Source organism: Danio rerio, chromosome 20, assembly GCF_049306965.1.
Source record: "Danio rerio strain Tuebingen ecotype United States chromosome 20, GRCz12tu, whole genome shotgun sequence".
Taxonomy (NCBI): Eukaryota; Metazoa; Chordata; class Actinopteri; order Cypriniformes; family Danionidae; genus Danio; species Danio rerio.
Genome location: NC_133195.1, coordinates 27,616,302 through 27,638,391, shown reverse-complemented (window position 1 = coordinate 27,638,391; position 22,090 = coordinate 27,616,302). Strand labels below are relative to the sequence as shown.

The following is a 22,090-nucleotide window of genomic DNA, read 5'->3' as shown; positions in this document are numbered from 1 at the left end:
CAACGTTTAATCCTAGAAGTCCGAGAACCCCACGCTTGTCTGTTTTAGACTAAAATTAAGGATCCGCCTTCGCTTTAAGCTGATTCGCCCGTGTTTTTACACGAAAGCCTTTCGCGCGCCAAAGGTGGGTGTGCTCTCTGTCAGTCAAGATAAGTGACACGCCGAATGCGCTAAGCCCCGCCCCCCAAATGCCGAGGTATTTGAGTGAGAGACGGCTGTTTTATTCACCCAGAGAGCTGGTGCTGGAGCGTAGTCAATGGGAAGGGAACGCCGCGTTGGAAAAAGCGCACACTGTTTAGCCAACTTTCAACTACACCATGGTTTGCACCTCAGTTTCGTGTGTGTGGATTATATTTTGCCTTCATTTATGTTTTTATGTGAACACTGGAATAGCACAGAACACAAGAGAGGGTGAGTGCGAAAGTTTCCTTTATTGCATCTTGACAGCGCGAACAAATCATTAGTTACAGCAGATACTGTATCGACAATGTGACAGACAAACAGATAATTGTTTTTATCACACATTAGACAATGATATGCGCCTGTCTCTGATAATGCGAGTATTTTTATCCCTGGCGCATAGACTTTCGCCAAGACACGAAGACGAGTGATTTACAACTGCACAACGCGACTAAAAATGAAAACACAGACAGCAGTTTTTATCTGGTTAAGATACCCTCACCTCCATGTATCTTCTGGTTATCAGCTGCTCGTTTGTCGTGCTTTCCATTCAGTGCAGTGAAACAACAGCAATATCAAACTTGAAAAAGATCTGCTTGTGGCTTGTTAACCAGCCCGGCAGAATACGGACAATTCTGCAACTGGACTGCGACATGTGCGATCAGCTTCAGTTAGTAGAAAAGGAATTGTCCGGGATGAAAACCTCCTGCAATCATACAGCAATCGAACTGCTTCATTACCAAGTTATCGAGCAGATAGCCTACAGAATTAACACACAGATCGCTGTGTTATTATTACAGCAGTTCTGTGTCTGAAGCTGCTGAAAATATGTATATCACACACTTCAGCATCGACTATAAAACATATAGCATGAACCCGAGGTATCGTTCGTCCGGACTGAAACCTGAAATTGATGAATCCCTCTGTGTACTTCCAATACATTGATCTTATGGCTGTTGTGTGTAGCTAGTTCAGTTATATGAGAAGAGTCCTGAAAAGGCAACACTCTCAGTTCCTCGTTTATTTATCGGATTATTTTGTATTTATTTATTAATTTTGGATTAAGATCGTGCTGTCTGTCCTATGCCCCCTTGAGAGTTTATAATTACAATTTCCCCTTAAGTCGTTATTTATTATAACTCATTCTCTTCAGTTTAGTCACTCGATCACTCAAAAAGCAGATAACAGTTCAGCGAAATGTATTTGACTAACAAAATAGCGATTAATTTCGCACGCGTTTTAGCCGGCGCGCGCGCATCCGCGTAATATTCTCACTGGTTTACACAAGGGAACTTTAGCGATTTTTCGATCGCACAGCTGAAGCGAAAGCGTGCCTGTCGGTTATATTGACACACGAACAGGTGTTGCGCAGGTTTCAGAGGTGTTGGGTGCTTATTGTCATAAATCTCCACCGCTGTCTGCTGAAAATGGGTCAAACTCGCGCGCTCGCTCACGTTTCGTCTGTGTCTGCGCTCGCTCGCGATGTAAAATGCTTCTGGAATATGAACGAGATGTCTGCCAAACATTAATCACAATTAAAGATGCATTATTGTAAGTGTTCACTTTGTGTGTCGTCGGCAGTGATCCTGCTGGATTCAAAGGCGCAGCAGACAGAGCTGGAATGGATATCGTCTCCTCCAAGCGGGGTAAGCTGGAAACTTTGCAACTTTTGCTTATTGCAACTAACATTTATGATTTTCTGCAATGCGCGTACTTCTTGTGGCATTTTAATAACAACCTAAAATTATGCGGCGGAGTAATATGTTGCTTTTCTCAGATGTGAGCCTTTATACATGAATGTTTCTAAACGGTAAACAATAAATAATTTAGTTTTGCTTTATATGAAGGTGGTTTTGTTTCTTATAAAAGTTGTTTGTGAGCTCTAAACTACTTTTTACAGGCGTTTAAAATAAAAGTTAATTTGCTTTAACTAAAGACATCTAATTGAGCCTTTGCTGAACTTTGTAAATTAACTTATTTTCTTTGTTATACTGCTTTTGTTGTTTAAAAAAGACTTGAAAGATTAAAAAAAATTGTTTAAACATAAAAATCATAAATAATGTGTAGCAGCAATTTACAAGTATTAGTTATATTAGGAACAAAAAAATATTATTTTGACCTGCTGTTTTTACTGGATTAAATAGTTTTAATTACTTGTAAATGCTTTTGTAGTTTATATTTTTATTAATTTGTCTTGTAATAAGTGCTGTAATGTTCTACTAAACTTTTCAGAATTACTTGAATTCAAAGTTTGCAAAAAGTATTGTGCATGTGTTTGTTTAATTAATAAAGATGTGGCTAGGATACATATAAGCATTTTAGGAAAACTTGTAAAAACACCAAAAATTATGTTTGCTTTATACCCTTAAAACATTTTTTTTTCCATTGTAGTTACTTTTTTATGTTGACTGTGTACATTGTTACATTGTTGTTTATAAAGCTTTGCAGGATTTATTAAAAAGTATATATATATATATATATATATATATATATATATATATATATATATATATATATATATATATATATAAATCTATTTTAAGATGCACATTATTTTCACATTTATTGGCTGATATCAAGAAAAAAAAATCACTAAAATAAATATTTTAGGTGAATACACTCAACAAAGACACCGATTAAACTGTGTTAATTTCAGCGATTTGAAAAATGTAGCAGCTGGCTGCAGATGAATTCATTCAGATCATCTTTATATCCCGCATATTTTCACACAGAGACTGGTTTTAACACGCTGTAGCATTCTCCCTTGACGTTAGTTTTGAGCTTTTTAGTGTAATGATGATTAACTGCGTTTTCCTTTTTCTCAGTGGGAAGAGATCAGCGGCTTGGATGAAAACTACACACCCATTCGCACATACCAGGTCTGCCAGGTCATGGAGCCAAATCAGAACAATTGGCTACGGACTAACTGGATTGAAAAGGGCGATGCCCAGAGGATTTTTGTGGAGCTGAAGTTTACCTTGAGGGATTGTAACAGCCTTCCAGGGGTGGTTGGCTCTTGCAAGGAGACGTTCAACTTGTACTACCAGGAAACCGATGTGGAGGTGGGCAGGAATATAAGGGAGAGTCAGTATGTGAAAATTGACACTATAGCCGCGGACGAGAGTTTCACTCAGGGTGACCTGGGGGAAAGAAAGATGAAGCTCAACACAGAGGTGCGTATAATCGGGCCCCTTTCTCGCCGAGGCTTCTACTTAGCCTTTCAGGATGTAGGCGCCTGCATTGCTTTGGTCTCCGTCAAAGTGTATTATAAGAAGTGTTGGTCGATTATTGAGAACCTGGCCACGTTCCCAGATACAGTGACAGGTTCGGAGTTTTCATCTCTGGTGGAAGTGGAGGGCACATGCGTCAACGATGCAGAGGAGGAGGCCGACAATTCTCCCAAAATGCACTGCAGCGCAGAAGGAGAATGGCTGGTGCCCATTGGGAAATGTATATGCAAAGCTGGATTTCACCAGAAGGGAGATGCATGTGAACGTGAGTACTTTATTTTCATTTGCACAAATCTGTTGGCATGTATTAGAACCCAGCTGATTAACCTTATGTACGACAGAAGATAGGACAATGGAGCAATTAATAAGATATTATTATGTGTAAGACTCGTTTATGTGTGCATTCACCAAGACAGTCCTTGTTCCAATTGCTTGACTGAGTGCCCAAGCATAGAATTATCCCAATTTGAGGTAATTCATCCGAATTATACCAAACCAATGCGAAAGCAAAAACAAACCATGCTGAAAAACATGAAGCAGCTGATGAACGATTAATAAAAGAAAAGCTGAATGAAAAATAACCAGCAACAAAAAACGCATGCTTACTGGGCGAAGATAATAATGATGGATTAAATGTGGGGGCAAAAATCCTTGGCACAGTAATTGAAATCCCTGTAAGTCGTTTGATTTGTGGGCTTTTAATTTATTGCCTTATGCACATTGGCACATATTAAATGATAACTAGCACTCCAGTCTAGCTCTCAGAAACAGCCACTCTATTTTTTCCACTCTTTTCTTTTCTTTCCATTTGGCAACAAGCCAAAACCAATCATTTGCAAATGACACCATGTATAAAAGAGCTTCAGCCCATAGCCTATTCCGTCTTTGGACCTTTGAAATGACCCTTAAAGAAAGACAAAACAAACAACAGAGAAGTTATTTAGGAAGTGTCCAAACAGGAAACGTAATTACAGTAGTGTCTGATATACTCTGCAATTAACACTAAAACACTACTAGTGCCTTCACCGTCAATAATGGTGCTAAGCATTTTTTTTGCCAGTCACATGACGCATGATTAGTATCTAAGGGACCGGATCTTTTGGTTTTGTATGGTTTAAGTGGCCGTCTACCCTTTTTTCTGCCATTCTGGGTCACCTCTGGATTATCAAGTGTGCAGACCAGTAATGATTTATCTGATATCTGTGGAAGGTTTGGATAGCTTTTATGCGGTGCACATACACGTCTACATCATTAAGTTATCACGTAAAGGGTGCTTCAGAACACTATTATGCTATCAGAAGCTAAAATGGGCAAGGCTGCTTCATGGTGAGAGGTTGTTGCAAAGCTGAAAGCCATTTCAAAAGGCAGAAAGGGAGCAAAGGAGAAAGTTGATGGTGCTTCTATGTAATATGGGCTATCTGGCACACATTAAGCATAATAAAAGGATGCATTTTATGTGCTTTTTTCAATTCCACCCTTTTAACCTATTAAACATTCAGGGATTTTTATTCACTCAAAGGAAGAATAAAAACCTAAATTAAATAGTGAAACTTTCATGCAGTGAAAAGGAACGGCAAACTCTTAAAAAGTCTCGAATGCTTTCCCTGAGAATTAATCGCTGTTCAAGAAGCCAACTTACATTCCTCAAAAACAATGTCGCATGTTTCTCTGAGAGACGGCGACAAACAAACCCTGTCACCCATTTAGATTCCTGCCCCCTTCCATTGTCACTTTATGAGTTGTGCGTCGCTCCTGGCATGAGTGGCTGTGATATTACCGCTGTAGTTAATCTAAATAAAATGAGCATGAGACTGCCGCATCAGCACTTCCTCTTAGCGATCCTCCCGATATTAAATTGCCTGTTCAGAGTTTCCCCCCGAGCACCGAACAGACTGAAAAATACTGGTGTGTTTTCTCCTTCTGTTAGACAAACAGTAATGCAGTGCAAGGTATCTGGGGCTGAAGGCCTGTGAGTGACAGGGGTCTTTTTAATATGGAGGACTGATCTTTCCAGGAGTATACAGCTCATGTTGCAGCTCTTTTCGTTATCCTCTCTTTCTTTTCCTCCCCTCTGGGGCTTGGCCAAGACATTGTGACCCTGATGGCTCAGAATGCTCCTGTTTTTACACCATCTCACTGTGTTCTGTTATAAAATCCACCCTATTTATATACTGATACGCACACAAACAGACGCTCATGCATACAGGGTAAAGTCTAAAATGTCTTGCATTAAAAATTGAGAGGGGAAACCTGAGGAGGCCCATGAAAATGGCTGTTTTGACCATCTCATTCATCAAACTCCTGATGGAGGATTGTGTGTCTATCATTTCTTCCTCTTTTTTTGTTTTCCTCTTCCTCTAAATGGGCATTCGCACAGGACACACATCCGCTGACACAGTATTTAATTGCTTTTTGATGTAAACTTGTGCTAGCCTGATGGCTTTGATGCCACATGTTTGAGAAAGGCATTGGATGATATCTGTTTTCAAGGTATACTGTGGTTTGGAACTGTCAAGGTTTTAAAACCGCCCCAATTTTTTTTTGCTATACCGCTGCTACAGTATATGTAAGATTTTATAAAATGTTTATTTTTTTTTCTTTGCTTTTTAGGACAACAGTATCCCCAGCAGTAAAATATATCCAAAGATGGTGTTTTAAATTGTAAAGAAATCTTTTGAAACTAATGAAAACAGTAGAAGTCAATGATTCATTTTAATTATTTAGCTTGACATGTTTACTGTTCCAAAATATTTTAAATGTTTCTCAAAATAAAAAATATTGTGTTCAAAGGGGAAACTAGTTTTAGTTTTTTACCCAGACATTTAAAAATCGAGAGAAGTCTGTTTCCGATGCCTCCTGGACGCCTACTCAGGGCGGTGTTCTATAGGCAAGTCCCACCAGTAAGAGACCTTAGGGAAGTCGGCGCAATAGCCTAGTGGTTAGCGTGTCGACATATGGTGCAGTAGCACGTCAAGGCATCCCGAGATTGAATCCCAGCTTGAGGACATTTCCCTACCCCCTCTCTCTCTCTTCAACTCCGCTTCCTGTCTAAATACTGTCCTATCTAAAAAAAGCCAAAAAGAAGTCTTTAAAACAAAAAACAAAAAAGAGACCTTAGAAAAGACCCAGGACATGCTGAAGGAACTATGTCTCTTGGCTGGCCTGGGAACGCCTTGCAACTCGGCCCCAGAGAAGCGGTGATGAAAATGGATGAATGAATATTTTAGAGCAGTAATCACAATACCGTCAAACCATGATATTTTTCTCTGAGGTAAATCATACCGACAGACTCTTATACCGGCTGGTGTCTAGTTTGAGACACCACCAACTTTTTCATTCTAAAGGCTTAAAGGCGCAGTTCACTCCTAAAAAGAAAATTCTGTCATCAATTGTTTTCTATTTCTTTCCTCTGTGGAAAAGTTATTTAAAAAAAAAATTCTTTGAAAGTAGTTTTGAACCCACTGATGCAAAACCTTTTTTAATATTTCATCTTTTGTGTGTCACAGAAGAAATTCATACAGGTTTGAAATAATTTCTCCAAAGTCTCAATGCAAGTCTTCCTGCTTTTTCAGAGATCTGTTCCTCGCAGTCACAAGAATCAGTGTTATGAGTGTTGAAAAAAAAAGAAAAAGCAATCTGAAGTGTTCAGCAGCATGCCAGAGTTTATTTGCATAGAGCTCAAGAAAAAATAGGCGGCCATTCATTTGCGAAGCTCTGTTCAACAGTGGCTACTCAGAGAAAATGGAGACACTAAGTCCTTTGGAGGCAGAAAAAGAGTCCTTGTAGACAGACATTGATCTCTTTGTTTTCGTAAAGCTTTTGCGAACAATCTGTGGAATGTATGTTGCTCGACTACACCACGTCACATCAATAATCATATATTGTCTGAAGAAACGCCTAATATTAACTGATAGCTCACCCACTTCCACTTGTGTTAATTACCAGCCAAGCCTCTGTTTATTATTCTATGGGGAAAAAACAAGCTAGCATTGGCTAACATGCTAACAGGAGGAGTTACTGGCAACGGCAGGCGCTGACACCATCCATCTCCCAGATGTCAAATAGTTGGACAGAAGTTAGTCAAAGCCTGATGGATTGCCAGAACACGGAAGGAGGCCGCTATCTGTGGAGACAAGCTCCAGGAGCAGGCGAGGTGGAGGGATGCAAGAGCAAGACTCTGGCTTGGTGAGGCCGTGCTTTGCATTTCAAATGATGCAACCAGGAGTCGGGGGTGGGCGGATTGTATAAAGGCTTGACACGCAAGTGATTGATAAGGTGTGAAAGTAAAGGCTACAAACGGTCATCCGTTAGAGAACTGTAAGTGGGCTTAATTATTCAAACGGAGACAAGTTCCTCAGGGAAGCCCGTTGGGTCTGAAGCTGTCAGGGTTAGAATCATCTGCTGATGGATAATAGCCTTCTCGCCTGGTCAGGGTCTTGGAGAACTGCCGTATGCTCCTACGACACTGTTTGTTTTTCCCCCTTGGTTTTGTCAGATGGAAGGTTGTTTTGAACATGAGCGGAGCTGTCATTCTGTCATGTCGTCAAGGCTGTCAGTTGGCACTCGTCCAGTTATTGATGTTTCTTCATGTTCGCAATCACATTTCCTGTTGTTTCGCTGGATCAAAGGTAAAGTAACGAATGGTTAACATAACAAAATAAAGGAGTAAAGGCCTATATTTTGGGTATAATTTACTCCATTTTAAAGTACAAATTATTATCAATATTTTTACTGTGAACAAAAAATAATAATAAAAGAATAGAATATAATCTGTTATGGCCTCATGTGGTTTTGTGAGATATAAAATATTATAAAGTGATATTCACATTTTAGAAAATAAAAAAGTGAAATTAATCCAAGCTAACCTTGGAATTAACAGGTAAAATCTGTCACTCATTTTGCGCATAATTTAGAACAGGCAAACTGACTAAACTGGGAATCATTATTTAGTTATATTTTATTCAAAATCACACAAAATTGTAGTAATTCTCTATTTAATCATTTAATTATTTACGACGATGATCCCTCTCCTCGTTGGATGTTTTACAAAGAAAAAAAAAATGCTTAACATAATACTACAATTTTGTGTGAGATGCAGGTGAAGTCAGAATTATTAGCCCCTTGAAGTCAGAAATATTATTTAATTATTAGAATTATTAATTTTTTTTTTCTTTTTTAATATTTCCCAAATAATGTTTAACAGAGCAAGGAAATTTTCACAGTAAGTCTGAAAGACATGGGCTGGTATAAGATTCTGACGGTCTGATAACCTTGAATAAAAATATCACGCTATCACAGTATTGTGCTCACTGCTCTAAATATACATTCTTTTTAAATGTTTGGGTAAAAAACAACATTTTTGTCCTCTTTGAAAACAATGTATTTAGTTTTTTGGAAGGTTTGAAATATCTTGGAACAGAAAACATGTCAGGCTAAATAATGAAAATGAATCATTGACTTCTGCTGTCTTCATTAGTTTCGAAAACACAGATTTCTTTACAATTTGAATGGAATCTTTGGATATTGTTTTCTGCTGAAGATACTGTTGTCTTACAAAACATAAAAATAATAAAATAATAATAAAAAAAATCTTACACATATCTTACGTACTGTATTACTGAAAATTTTAACTGTTTTTAAACCCTGACTTTTATAAACTGCGGTATACCTTCAAAATGGTTATCATCCCATGCCTAATGTCTGATAATATTGTTTTCTTCTGGAGAAAGTCTTCTTTATTTTATTTCAGCTAGAATAAAAGAAAAAAAAATTAAGGTCAAGATTATTAGCCCCTTTAAGCAATTTTTTTTTTGATAATCTACAGAACAAACCATCGATATACAATAACTTGCCTAATTACCATAACCTGCCTAATTAAATTCGATTTGTTGTTTTCTAATTGTGCTAGCTTAAATGTTCCATCCTAAGCCATATAACATTGGACATGGATTTCTAGAAAATGCTGTCAGTGGTGAGGAATAATATTTGTCTGTCATAATATTGTCATAATTGTCAGTGCCTTCACAAAACCTGACTGTAATTAAACGTGAGCATGGTCCTTATGAACAACTATCTATATCAAGTGATCTTTGTAATTTGTCAGCTTAATGTCATTTGACTTTTGAAATGATCCATTATGCAAGTCAATGTCCAGCAAGCATTTTCATTTTTTTCTTTGTTTTTAAATGATGTCTAATAGATGTCTAATAAACGTCTAAAAATAGTTGTCTTGGCTAAAACAAGGCTAAATTTGGGCTGTCAGTGAAAATCTAATAGACGTCTAAGAATAGGCCAAAACTAGACTATTCATCAAATAAACAAATGAATCACTAAACATATAAAGTCTGTCTAATATGTCTATTTGAAGACTAGTCTAGTTTTGGGCTATTCTTAGATGTCTTTTAGATTTTCACTGACAGCCCAAGTTTAGTTTTGTTTTGGCATAGCTGTATTTAGATGTCTATTAAACACATAATTGTTTGCTGGGTGGTTTGTCATTATCAAGAGTCCAGGTAGAGACATTAGCACAGTTAAAAAAAAAAAGATGACATTTTCATATTAGATCGAGCCTCTCAGGACTTCCTTCCACTCTCCCCCTCTTTCTCTGTAAAGGAGAAAAGTGTGCAGTTATGTAATAAGCTATTGATTTTGCTCTTAGGGGGAGATTGAGCTGCTGAGTCTCCTGCTCTGTCGCTCTCCCAGAGGAGAGTCACTCTGACAACAGACCCTCCCTGATGCTCACCGAGTGTTAAGGCCTTCAACCTGGTCACATATCACTTTCACCCGGTTGCCCCGGGCCAAAGCTGCTCCAAACACACATACACACACACGCACACAGCTGCTTTGTTGCTTTTAACACAGTGTCTGCTTGTCCAATTGCATCCATTAGTACGGATGAGCAGAGAGCAATTTGAAAAGAGAAGTGTGTGTGCCAGCGTTTAGCTTGCTAAAGGGGGTAAGCCGCCCATAGTACGGCCACATGCGCCTGTGTATTCGCGCATAAAAGAGCGTTTCGCTGGGTGTGTCAGGCTAAAAAGACTAAGCCTATCAAAATCTGTTTGTGTGTGTGCGAGCGTGTAAGGGTTGATGGAGATGTCGGGACCTGTTAGTGCTGCTGGAGTTGCGAGCAGGGCGGTTGCTGGTAGGGGGTCTTTGTTTGGAGGGGGAAGAAGCCATAGAGCTGGCTCCTCAGGCAAGCCAAGGGTCAACTGCTCAGCTCATCCATCTTCCAGCCTGGCAGTGACCTGTCAGCTCGACTGCTCACGTTACTAAGCAGAGCAGGCAGGCTTGTATTGTGCAAGCTGCTCTGTTTGCAACCATGTGTAAATGAAGTTAATATTCACTGACCCCATGCACAGCCCATGAGCGACCTCGGTGACACCACAGAAATCCTGGCGTTACTAGTGAAATGGCAAAAAGATTCCCGGCTATTCTCTTTAGCAGTTTATTTCTCATCATGACAGTGGTTTCGTTTTTGTGCTGTCAAAATATGCATGTTTGATCTAATGCTGAATTTCTCTGCTGAGTCATGTTAAGCTTTATTGTGTAGCAGATTAATGGAAAGTATGCATTGCATATGATTGAAAAGGCATGTTTCCAAACTCCATGCACTCTACGTTTAAATCAAAGGTTTTAAAATGAATATATAAATATATAATAAAAAAGTATGCATATAATAAAGGATAGGAAATGTATTTTATATATACGTTCCTCTGGGTGCTCCAGTTTCCTCCACAGTGCAGAAACTATAGGTGAATTGGATAAGTTATATTGGCCATAGTGTATGTGTGTGAAAGAGTGTGTATGGGTGTTTTCCAGTATTGGGTTGCAGCTGGAAGGGCATTCGCTGCGTAAAACATATGCTGGATAACTTGGCGGTTCATTCCGCTGTGGCGACCCCTGATTAATTAAGGGATCAAGCCGAAAAGAGAAAAAATGAATGAATTTAGAACCTATAATCGATCAAATTTTTCCAGGTTAATTACTTTACCTACCGCATGTGGAGTCACGTAATAATAACAATAATTATAATCAATTTTATTTAAAGTGCCTTTTAAGAACTGTACAACATATATACACAATTCCATAGATTAAAAATGTACAACATATACACAAGTCAATAATTAAAAAATAAGCCGACAGTATAAAAATAGAGAAGATGATAAAATACAGAATGATACAGAATGTAGTATGCAGTTATAAAGAGTAAGTTATTTTGAACATGTGACCCCACTCTGTTAAAGCTACTTTATACTTCTGCGTCGAATGCACGAGTATGGTCTGGTGTCAGAGATGGCAAAGTTAGGCCAATAGCCTAGTGGTACTGTGCACTGACATATAGCACCGATGTGCTCATCTAGACCCAAGTTCGATTCCCAGTTTGAGGTTCTTTGACAATCCTTCTGCTCCCAATGCTTTCCTGTCTGAAATTTCTACTGTCCTATCATAATAAAGGTGAGCAAAATTATAAAAATATTTGTTTACTGAAGATTCAAGTTTAAAATATAATTTTACAAGTTATTTTATTTAGAAGAGAAACTGCTTATTTTCTACTTTCAATATAAAAATGCAATATTGAGAATAAAACATTTTATTTCCAAAAGTGCAAAAGTTATTTATTTTCACTTTTTTACAAGAAAAATGTGACTGTTGATTTTAGGCATTGTGTGTTTTAATTTCAGTTGTTCAACATTGATGTTCATTAAATAATCATAGATAGCTCATAGAGTTTGTTTTCTTCAGTTATTACTTAAGTTATACACCCTTTATTCAAAAATCTCGCACTTGTAATATGTGAGCATATTTACTATACAAAACTTGTTAAATAAATAAATAAAATGATTGTTTATTAATTGAAATCGAGTTAAAATCTTCAGTTAATCGAGATTTTGATTTTAGGCCAAATCGCGCAGCCCTAAGAACCTTTTGTTAACTTTAAAGAATGTTTTTGTCTTATAGGAAGGTTCTGTGAACGTTAGAAGTTTATAATAGAATCATTGATGACAGCAGATACTTTTTAAATATTTTTAGAATGTCTCCTTGATGCTTCTCGTACTTAAAATAAGTCATTTATAATTATATATATTTATAAGTGTTGTTTATAAAGGTTGTAAATAAACTGAAATGTTGTTTTTCTTCTAGACATATCATTATTTATTTCAGGATATAATTGCGATTTGCTAAAACTGAAATCCCTCATGGAAAAGGCTCAAGTTAATGAGAAATTTTAAAATAAACAAAACCAGTAATGCCTTGGACACCAAAACCGCCTCTTATACAAACACAGTTTATGTTTTTTTGCGAAAGTCACGGTGTACTTTTACAATCGAATCCTTTGAGATCCAGCGTTTCAACAAATAGCATGATTATTGAAGCTTTCCAAAATTCATATTCAAAATCGTTCTACATTCACGGTGCTCTGCTGGGGCCGAGATGCTGTTTGTTAATGAGAAGCAGACTAAATTCTCTCCTGCTCATAAAATGAGATTAAGGAGAAGAAATGTCACACACACAGAGCGCTGTCTCTCAGCCAACTTATTACTGAATGTAACTCGAAGTGAACACATTGTGCCAAAGACGAATCAATAAAATTAGAAAGTAATGCTGTTCTCTACTTTTGTGAGGACAGCTACGAGCGGCACAGTAATCAAGACTACATGAAACCGTCATTTGTCTGAGGAGATGATTATTGGAAGATAGAAATGCGTGCTGCATCTTGGTTTTTCATGAATCACCAGAAGTTTGATTGAATGCTTTATCATTCAGTGTCTGGGCAAGGATAGAGACGGTATTAAAGAGTGTGTGTGTGTGGGTGGCTTTGGGTGTGCGTGGATGTGCGTTTCTTTAAATGGGTGTGCGTTCATGCACGTTCGGACAGGTCATGGTTGTGTTTGGCTTCAAAATGAAGGACCTCTGCCTGTTTGCTATTGTGCATTCACTTAGTCACCTCTGTCAAAGCTGCAAAGTCATCCAGAGTCTCTCTATGTGTGTGTGTGTGTGTGTGTGAGAGAGAAAGAGATAACTTGCTGATGGAAGAGGTTTTATTTAGATCTGATTAGCCATGGTCGTAGAGTTCTTAAGAAGACTTTGCACTCGTTATCTTTTAAGAAAATACCACATTTGGGGTTGCTTACCACGGTAACAGCTGTGTATCATTGCAAAAATAAAAGATAAAACTATGAATGAGCAGATGCAGTCAATGGGTTAAAGGGCCTTGTGGTTATTTGAGCGGATAGCCAACGCAATCTCACGGCAGTTTGTAACTTTTTGATTTAGTGACTAATTCGTATGAATTCGTACAATCTATTTCAGGCAATTTAGTACGATTTGCTCATCACCCAATGACGGTTGGGTTTAGGGGCAAGGTTGGGTGCCACGCCTACTTTTTAAAATCTTACGTTTTCTTACGACTGAACTTGCACGAATTTGTACAAATTGGCTACTAAACTGACAAAATGTAAAAATATTTACGTTTCCTCATGAGATTAGGCTGGGATAGCGCACCTAAAGAATTGAATTGTGTTATGATTTGCGCACTCTAAAAAACAGCACGTCGGTAGTATGGGAATATTTTGGTTTCAAAGTCACAGACACCAAACAAAAGCAAAGTCATTTTTAAGAACTGTCACAGAATTGTTGCCAGCATGAGGAAATACAACAGCCAGCACCTAAAAAGCACAGCCCTAGTCTCCTTCCTCGCCTTAACCTGCCGCCATATAACATATGTGATAAATTATGTCAGTACGTAATAACCGGTTATGATTATTACTGAACTAATACCACATTTTTTCACACCTGCATCACCGTGCATCAAAGAAACAATTAATTTTGACCTGTTTCTCTTGACCTGTTTTGAACACAAAATAAGATATTTTAACGATTGTTGGAAACCCTTAAACATTCATAGTAACTCAATGGTTACAGGTTTTCAACATTCTTGTATATACCTACTTTTGTGTTTGACACAAAAAAACAATACTAAAACAAGGTTGGAACAATTTTTAAATAAACTATTTTTTGAAGGTGTCAGCATAATAGCTGAAACCGTTGTTACAAATATGTTTGCATGCACTGATTTTCCTCAATCCAATTTATTCTGATCTGATCTACACAGCATACTGTCAACATTATTTCATTATCGGACTGATAGAGCAAAATCCATGTATTGAATGTTTAAAAAGAAATGTTAACACTACACCCAAAATAACTTTGACTTTAGCTACTTGTTCAAACTACTTATTTATAATGGGTCGAATCAACACAATTCTTGAGGGTCTTTGTGGGATAACTTAATTCTTTTATGTTTAATCAACATAAATTTGTAAAAACCATTAAGTTAACTTAATCAATTTGCGTTGGGACAACATGAAGGTATGTGGACCCCAGCATTTTTTTTACAGTTTAGGACCGCCATGGGGTCAATTTTACCCATCACTGATATTCAAATATACTTAACAGACCTCAAATAAAACATTCAAGCCTCCCAGACCTTGACTTGTACCTAAATTTACTTACAATTCCCAGATATTAAAAATTGTTTAGATAAAAATAGATTAAAAAGTGGGACATGTATACCTATAAGTGCCAGCGTGGATCAAATTTATCCACTATAAAAAAATGCTTGAATTTATGCACTGCTTATGTTTAAAATTACTCACCAATGACTGTTAATTTCAATTTCACTCACTAAATTAGTGGTTATAATAAATTAATAAAGTCACAATGACTAAAAAAGGCGATTTATAGCGCTATTAAAAACACAAAATGCAATGAATGACAGAGAGTCTGGAGAAATAAGTTATGCATCAGAGTATGATGGCTCAAATCTAGATATTTTAACCTACTCATGAATGTTCAAACTTTACTGGTGTTGTTCTCCTAAAATAATCTGGTTATCCCAAAATAATAATTTCATGAGTCTTGACACTTTTTGTTAACAGTGGCAAAAAAACAGTGATATAGTATGTTTGTTTTTTTTAGCAATTTCTAAACTAAATTTGTGCTGGGTAAAATTTACCCGCAAGTTTAGATATACAGCGACCTCCAGCAGTTCTAGTGTTAAATAATGCTCCTAGAGTGTTCACACATATAATTCACTTCATTTTTTTTGGAGAGTGAACTAATAATGACAGAATTTACGTTTCTGTGTAAACCCTGCATTACATTTCATAAAATAAATCCATTTCCCTTAATACATGTTATGTTTTGAACACATAAATTACAGATTATATGTGAGTGATATGTTCTGTATCTTTCCCATTCAATTCCTCTTTGTTTTCCATTTGCTTAACAGTGCAGTAAATCAGGCCGAATGATGTGGAAGAGGAAGTGTAGACGCCTCGGGTTATGCTTATATTTTGTGTTTTGCAATCAGCCGCAAACAAGCGACCAACATTTACACTTGGAAGGAAGCATTTTTCCTAAGGCATTTTAAATTCTGGTCAAAGCCCAATTCTTTTTTTCCTAAAAGCCTGCTTTGTTCTAAAAAGCGTTCCTTTTCACTGTAAAGTGACATTTCATGTTTCCTTCTTTTGCGCTATCACAGAACATATCATATGCCAGAAAAGCCATCTGGGCAGATGCTGAGGGGATGAGATGAGCTGTTTCATTTAACTGAAATAGATCTTGCTTTTTTGGTCTGTTTAACAGCAAAACCATATTACAAATCTTTTCTTTCAGTAGTTTGCCGCAATTTCTTGTCTGTCCAGACAGTATTTTGAACATAATCACATTTATTTGCAGTCTGCCTCACATGAGAAATGAGGAGCAAGTTGAAAGATCTGTTCTTGGCACAGACGATGACCACCTCCAGCCAACACAAATGTGACTGTCAAAAGCATAATGCATTTAGCAGTAATTGCACAGATACTACCACCATTCCTAATCCTCTTCTGTTTTAAATATACATGTAAAAGAGAAGTGCTGTTATGCGTGAAAAGATGGAATGATATATTTGCTGTATTTACATAGGAAAAATTTATTTATAGTGGTATGCAGATGAATTTAACAGCTGTTTTTTTAGGTTTTGGTCTGGAAAACCTTGCCAATGAGATCAGGATTGAGAAGATAAAGTCTATAGGTCTGTCTGGACATTAAACAAGCTGGAGAAATGAATCTAATAAGAAAATAAATATTTTAATCAATTTGTTTATATGTTTACTTACTCTTATTTACTTAAAGCACCGTTTATATCGTAGTTGATACCATCTTGGTGTTTTGTAACATCTTTTTTTTTTTTTTATTTTTTTTTTACGAGGTGGGTTGTTAGCCCAACGCTCAACCCCCAACCTGGATTACTAGGACATATATACATACACTATGGACAATTTAGCTTACCCAACTCACCTAGCGCATGTTCACCTAGAACAGAGATGCCTAAACTAGGGCCTGCCGGCCAAAGTTTGCTTGTGGTAACCTTTGATTTGGCTTGCTATTCCATCTGAGAAGAGAGGGAGAATGATTGGAATTGTTAAGAGATTGTCTATTCAAATTTAATGTAACACTTTGTTTATTTGTTTGATTTCATTTAAATGCTGTTAATTAATCAGATTTTGTTTAAATGTAAATACTGTCACCCAACAATGCAGAGACTTTGGTGAGCAAATTAAGCCAAAGGCAAATTCTACTTGTGTATTCACCATTGAACTCCACTGTGTTATAAATGTGATTGTTTTTTTTATTGCTATGAGTTATCATTTTAAAAGTTATACTGCATTAAATAATAGAGTTTAAAATAATATGTTTTATTTATTTTGAAATAATAGGAAATAAATTAGGAAATTACCCATGGCAACTTTAATGCAATATAGTTTGATATATTTACCTTCGGCCTACAGCTCTTAATGATATATAGTTTTTGGCCCTTCAAACAAAAAAGTTTAGGTACCTCTTACCTAGAACATGCAAACTTCGGACAAAAATGCCAACTGACCCAGCTGGGGCTCGAACCAGCGATCATGCTGCGCTAATATATTTATTTATAAAACTAATGTTTAGTCAAACTCGCATCACTTTCAGATATGCTGTTCCTGTGGGATCGTTTATTGTGAACTGAATTACTGAACACTGAAAACATTTATTATGAGCAGCACTGTGCATCAGATTACATGTTATATAGTTACAATGCTCTCTTTGAAATTTGATCGTTCATGTAAACCATATTGTGTTTAGGCATTGTTTGAATTAATAGATGAAATACCAGCCAATTAGTGCTTTTATATGGGTTTTTTAATTTGTTTACATTCCTATTAGAATTATTTTTTTTTTCAAGAAAACATGTAACCTGTTTTAAAATAAGTACATCTGGCACCAAAACGACTACTTTAAGTGAACCGCTGCTCTTTGGCACAATTCATGATGTTAACATTTTAACTATATTTAGGAGAGGGCTCTGACAGGCTTTGATCCGTTCTTCCTTCAAAAGTCTTTCTTGTTCTTCTCTGAGGGCTTCAGAGGGCATCCCAGTGTGTCCTTCAGCACAGTGTAAGAGAATGCTAATCTTCTCTTTGTTTCTGACGGAAAGCTACTTATCTCTCCTCCACACAGGTAGCTGCCATGAATGAGATTCTTGTCTGCATGTAAAGAAACACACCCCTAATCCAACCTGTTGGCTCCCAGTAATGCGTGGGGGCACTAGCACGAATAACTCCGAACAAGATCCATCTTTTAACATTTTAATCTGACATTTTCACAACCCTCTAATTCAACTTTCATTCCTGTAACCATTACGGCTCTCCGTCTCAGTCTAGCAGCTGTCGGAGAAACGCAAAGGGTATAGGGCCAAAACCGGACCCCATCCTGGTGTGTTGCTTTCTTGCTGCCTTTTGATTTTTTCCCCTTTCCTTTGTGCCCTCTGCCTGTTTCCTGGAGTTGGGTAGATTTCTCGCCCTCTTAGAAGGAAAGATTAAAATGCTTGCTCCACAAGGCCTGACAGCATGGAAACAGGCTTTCAGTGAGTTTGAAAGGTTTTAGGTTCTCTCTGGCTGCTTTCATCAGGGCTGGAAATAATAGCATCCATTGATAACCATTTCTTTTCATAGCTTGAAAGTGGACTATGTGTAATTTGGAGGAAAATGTAAAGCCGGCGTAGTTTATTTACTCCTTTAAAGCATTGTTTGGTCGAGAAAAGGTTTTAAAATAAACAAGTTTATGTTATATTATTATATATTTCCATAACTTCATTATTTTATTTCCATTCATTCATAAATGCCTTGTAGGGCTGCATATAAGAATATTGAAGAAAAACTGATATTGCCTCTTTTTAGTTTGTCTGCAATATATTGCATGAATATAATTTCACAAGATCTTGTATAAATCTATTTGGAATTAATTCATATTTTTGCATTGGGATTATTTTGTAGAGGAGTATCTGCAAAAAGTACAATACATAAAATACAATTGTGCTAAAGTACAAATAAAAAAAGGCATTAATGTTATGGTTTTCTGTGGCAGTATTAAGGTACAGAAATTTAATAATAATAAATAAAATAACATTATACTATAGAGTCTACACTGTATAGGATACTAAATAAAAAAATGTTTATATAGAATTACTTTTGACTTATATACCTTTATAACTTTTTTGAACTTGAATGTTAATCCAACATTTATAACAATTGCAGGGAGATTGCATCCCGGGTCATTCAAATCAAATGTATGAAAGCATTTTGGCTTCCCTGTAAAATATTATGATGATGGAAAAAGTTGTGATGGGACATACATACCTAAATGCTTTCTCGGGTTAGTGCTAGTGTTTTCTGTCACAGTTTGTTTAGCCTGCATTCGGTGTAAAGCTGCACGATTAAACATTGCAATATCGATGCTGAAATTATATATTGTGCAGCCATAATGCCTAGTTCTCTTTGGATACTTCACATCAGGAAAATACTAGTATGTTTTTCACTGCTGCTGAAAGATTGTGTTTGTCCTGTGCACAGCATGAACATGTTATACTGTATATGAAATATGCAGATGACCTACTATTTTTGCCAAAATGTGCTGTATACAACTGAGCACACTGTGTGAGATACTGTATCCCACAATGCCACGTGCTGGACTTGACCTTCCATAAACAGTGTGATGGATTTAATTAGTTTATTTATATTTTTACTTGTACTTTTTGATTTCAATGTCAGATGATTAAACTTTTTTAAACTCAATATTTATTTATTTCTTTACTTATTTATTTAATTCAGGTTAATGTAGTGTTTACTAACACTTAATTGCTGTAAATCACGATTAACAAACAAACAAACAAACAAACAAATAAATAAATAAATAAATAAATAAATAAATAAATAAATAAAATATAAATAAATAAATGAATAAACAAACAAACAAATAAAAATAAATACATAAGTAGTTAAGTAAAATAAAATATAAACAAATGCAAAGTACACTTCACAAAGGTATGCTTAATTGTTTTTACAAACATCTTTTAGGTCTTTAAGTGCACTTAGGTGGCCTTCAATTTTTAATTAAATTTTAATTAATTCAATTTTGGTAAGACTTTATTGTACTGTATAGGGCTGCAAATATATATTGTTTGATGTATCACAATGTATTTTTCACTAATAAAATAATTAATATAAATGTATAATGTATATTTCACTATGTAAATGACCAGAAACCACAGGTCAAAACATATGAGATTTGTGGAGACACTGCAGAATTGAACCGTTATAGAGTGAAAGTTTATCATCAAAGTAACACATCTGCATGTGTTTTAGGGCCTGTGACTGTGTGACCATTTGAAGAGAGTTTAAAGCATTTTAGTAGTGCATAAAGAAGTTTCATAAAGATGGATTTTATTAAATTATTTATATGGTGAATACTATGCTGTGCTATTTTACATTTGATTATTCAATTTCTGTTTCTGAATACTGTTGCTCTTTCCAGAAAACCACAAAGCATGGTTTATTTCACTTTAATATTTGCAAAATTGTGTACATTTATGATTTTAGTTTTTTGTATATATAAATTAAGTGAAAATATATTTATATTTCACTCGCCTACAAAATCATCCTAAGTAATGACTTTGCAAATGGAGCTATTAAAGTCATCTGGTAAAATTATATCAAAATCTATAGTTGAAGTTAGAAATATTAGCCCCCCATTTATTTTTACATTTTTTTCCCAAACATTTCCCAAACAATGTCTAACAGAGCAAGGATTTTTTTACAGTATGTCTGATAATATTTTTTCTTCAGGAGAAAGTCTTATTGGTTTTATTTCAGCTAGATTAAAAGCAGTTTTATTAAAAAAAACTTTTTAAGGTCAAAATTATTAGCCTCTTTAAGCTATATATTTTTTGATAGTCTACAAACCATCATTATAAAATAACTTGCCTAATGACCCTAACCTGCCTAGTTAACCTAATAAACATAGTTAAGCCTTTAAATGTCCCTTTAAGCTGTATTTAAGTGTCTTAAAAATATCTAGTTAAATATTATTTTCTGTCATCATGGCAAAGATAAAATAAATCGCTTATTAGAAATGAGTTATTAAAACTATTATGTTTAGAAATGTGTTTAAAAAAAATCTGCTCTCCGTTAAACAGAAATTGGGGGAAAAATAAACATGGGGGCTAATGATTCTAACTCAGCTCTACATTCTATAGTAATGCACACAGTAAACTAAACTTACTTTTCACTAGGGAATATATTGTGTGTATTGTGCTGTGTTCCGTAAGTAGCAAACTACTTTTCCATTCTGAACATAGAATGAGATCAGACAATAATATACTGAGGTCTAAAAAGGGCAAGCTGGAGGTTTATAGGAAATTCATCGGAAGAAAACCAACAAGAGAAAACAACTGACAGTGCGAGAGCAAGAGAAAAACCAGCACTCGCTTTAGGAAAGCCTGTGATTAGGACATTTCCTCACCCTCCCCAGAGGGAGAACTATTTGAGAATTCCGTAGTCAATACGCTAATTTTAGACAAGTCAGCAGTCTGTGCAGTTCAGCTGGACATCATCTTGAATTTTACCTCTGGGTGGCTATTAAATCCTAATACGTCTTTAAAAAATCAAGAGGGATTAATTGCTCCAAACTCGCTATCATTCAAAAGATTATGCACTCTTATTGCGCCAATCATCTGGATGCTGTTATCATTTACATTATGCACAGAATACATATGAGAGATTGTAATACATTAATAGCAAATTCCTCCTGCATTATCAGTGGCATGTAAGAAGCGCAGAGAGACCTGTTTTTTCCCCCTTTAGCTTAACCAGAGGGCTTGACCACTGAAAGGTAAATTACTGACGCTGGCACCCGCCGCCTGCTAAAGACTCTGGGAGGAATGTCAGGCTGTTTTAATCTCTTTCTCTGTTATTCTGTTTAACATCAACCTGTTTTTTTCCCTTTTTCTAAGGGGCCCGACTAATTTCTTTGTGCAGTAAATGAGGTTGCTGTTGCCTGCTCTGCGTGTCCATGTCAACAAGCACATCCCATTAGCTCGCCTTCATGCTAGTGGCAGCTCCAATAAAGCCAAGTCTTTCAGCGCACTTTTTAAACCCGCCTAAGCTAGTGTTTCTCTGTTCCGTTTCGCATTTTAGCAGCCAGGCGCTTCTGTTGGCAAGACATGTTCTCAATTCAGAGCAGAAATGGGCAGTTAAGTGGAGGATATCGTCTCAGTGTCAGTTTCATAGATTGGTTACCATGCTCTCAAGAGCCGCTGG

At 36.3% G+C, this 22,090-nt stretch overlaps 1 protein-coding gene across 9 annotated transcripts in view; it reads left to right on the top strand.

The window, feature by feature from the left end:
* The first annotated feature begins 226 nt into the window (after positions 1-226).
* The window catches only part of epha7 (eph receptor A7), a 145,591-nt gene continuing 123,727 nt past the window's right edge, over positions 227-22,090 (top strand). For 8 of the 9 annotated variants that reach the window (XM_021468468.2, XM_021468469.3, XM_021468467.3 and 5 more), the window contains exons 1-3: positions 227-411; positions 1,762-1,826; positions 3,006-3,675. In XM_021468468.2, the coding sequence (XP_021324143.1) occupies positions 318-411; positions 1,762-1,826; positions 3,006-3,675 (829 nt within the window). In that variant the 5' untranslated portion in view covers positions 227-317. The remainder of the gene's footprint in view (positions 412-1,761; positions 1,827-3,005; positions 3,676-22,090) is intronic. The other variant, NM_001044979.2, reaches the window with a different exon arrangement.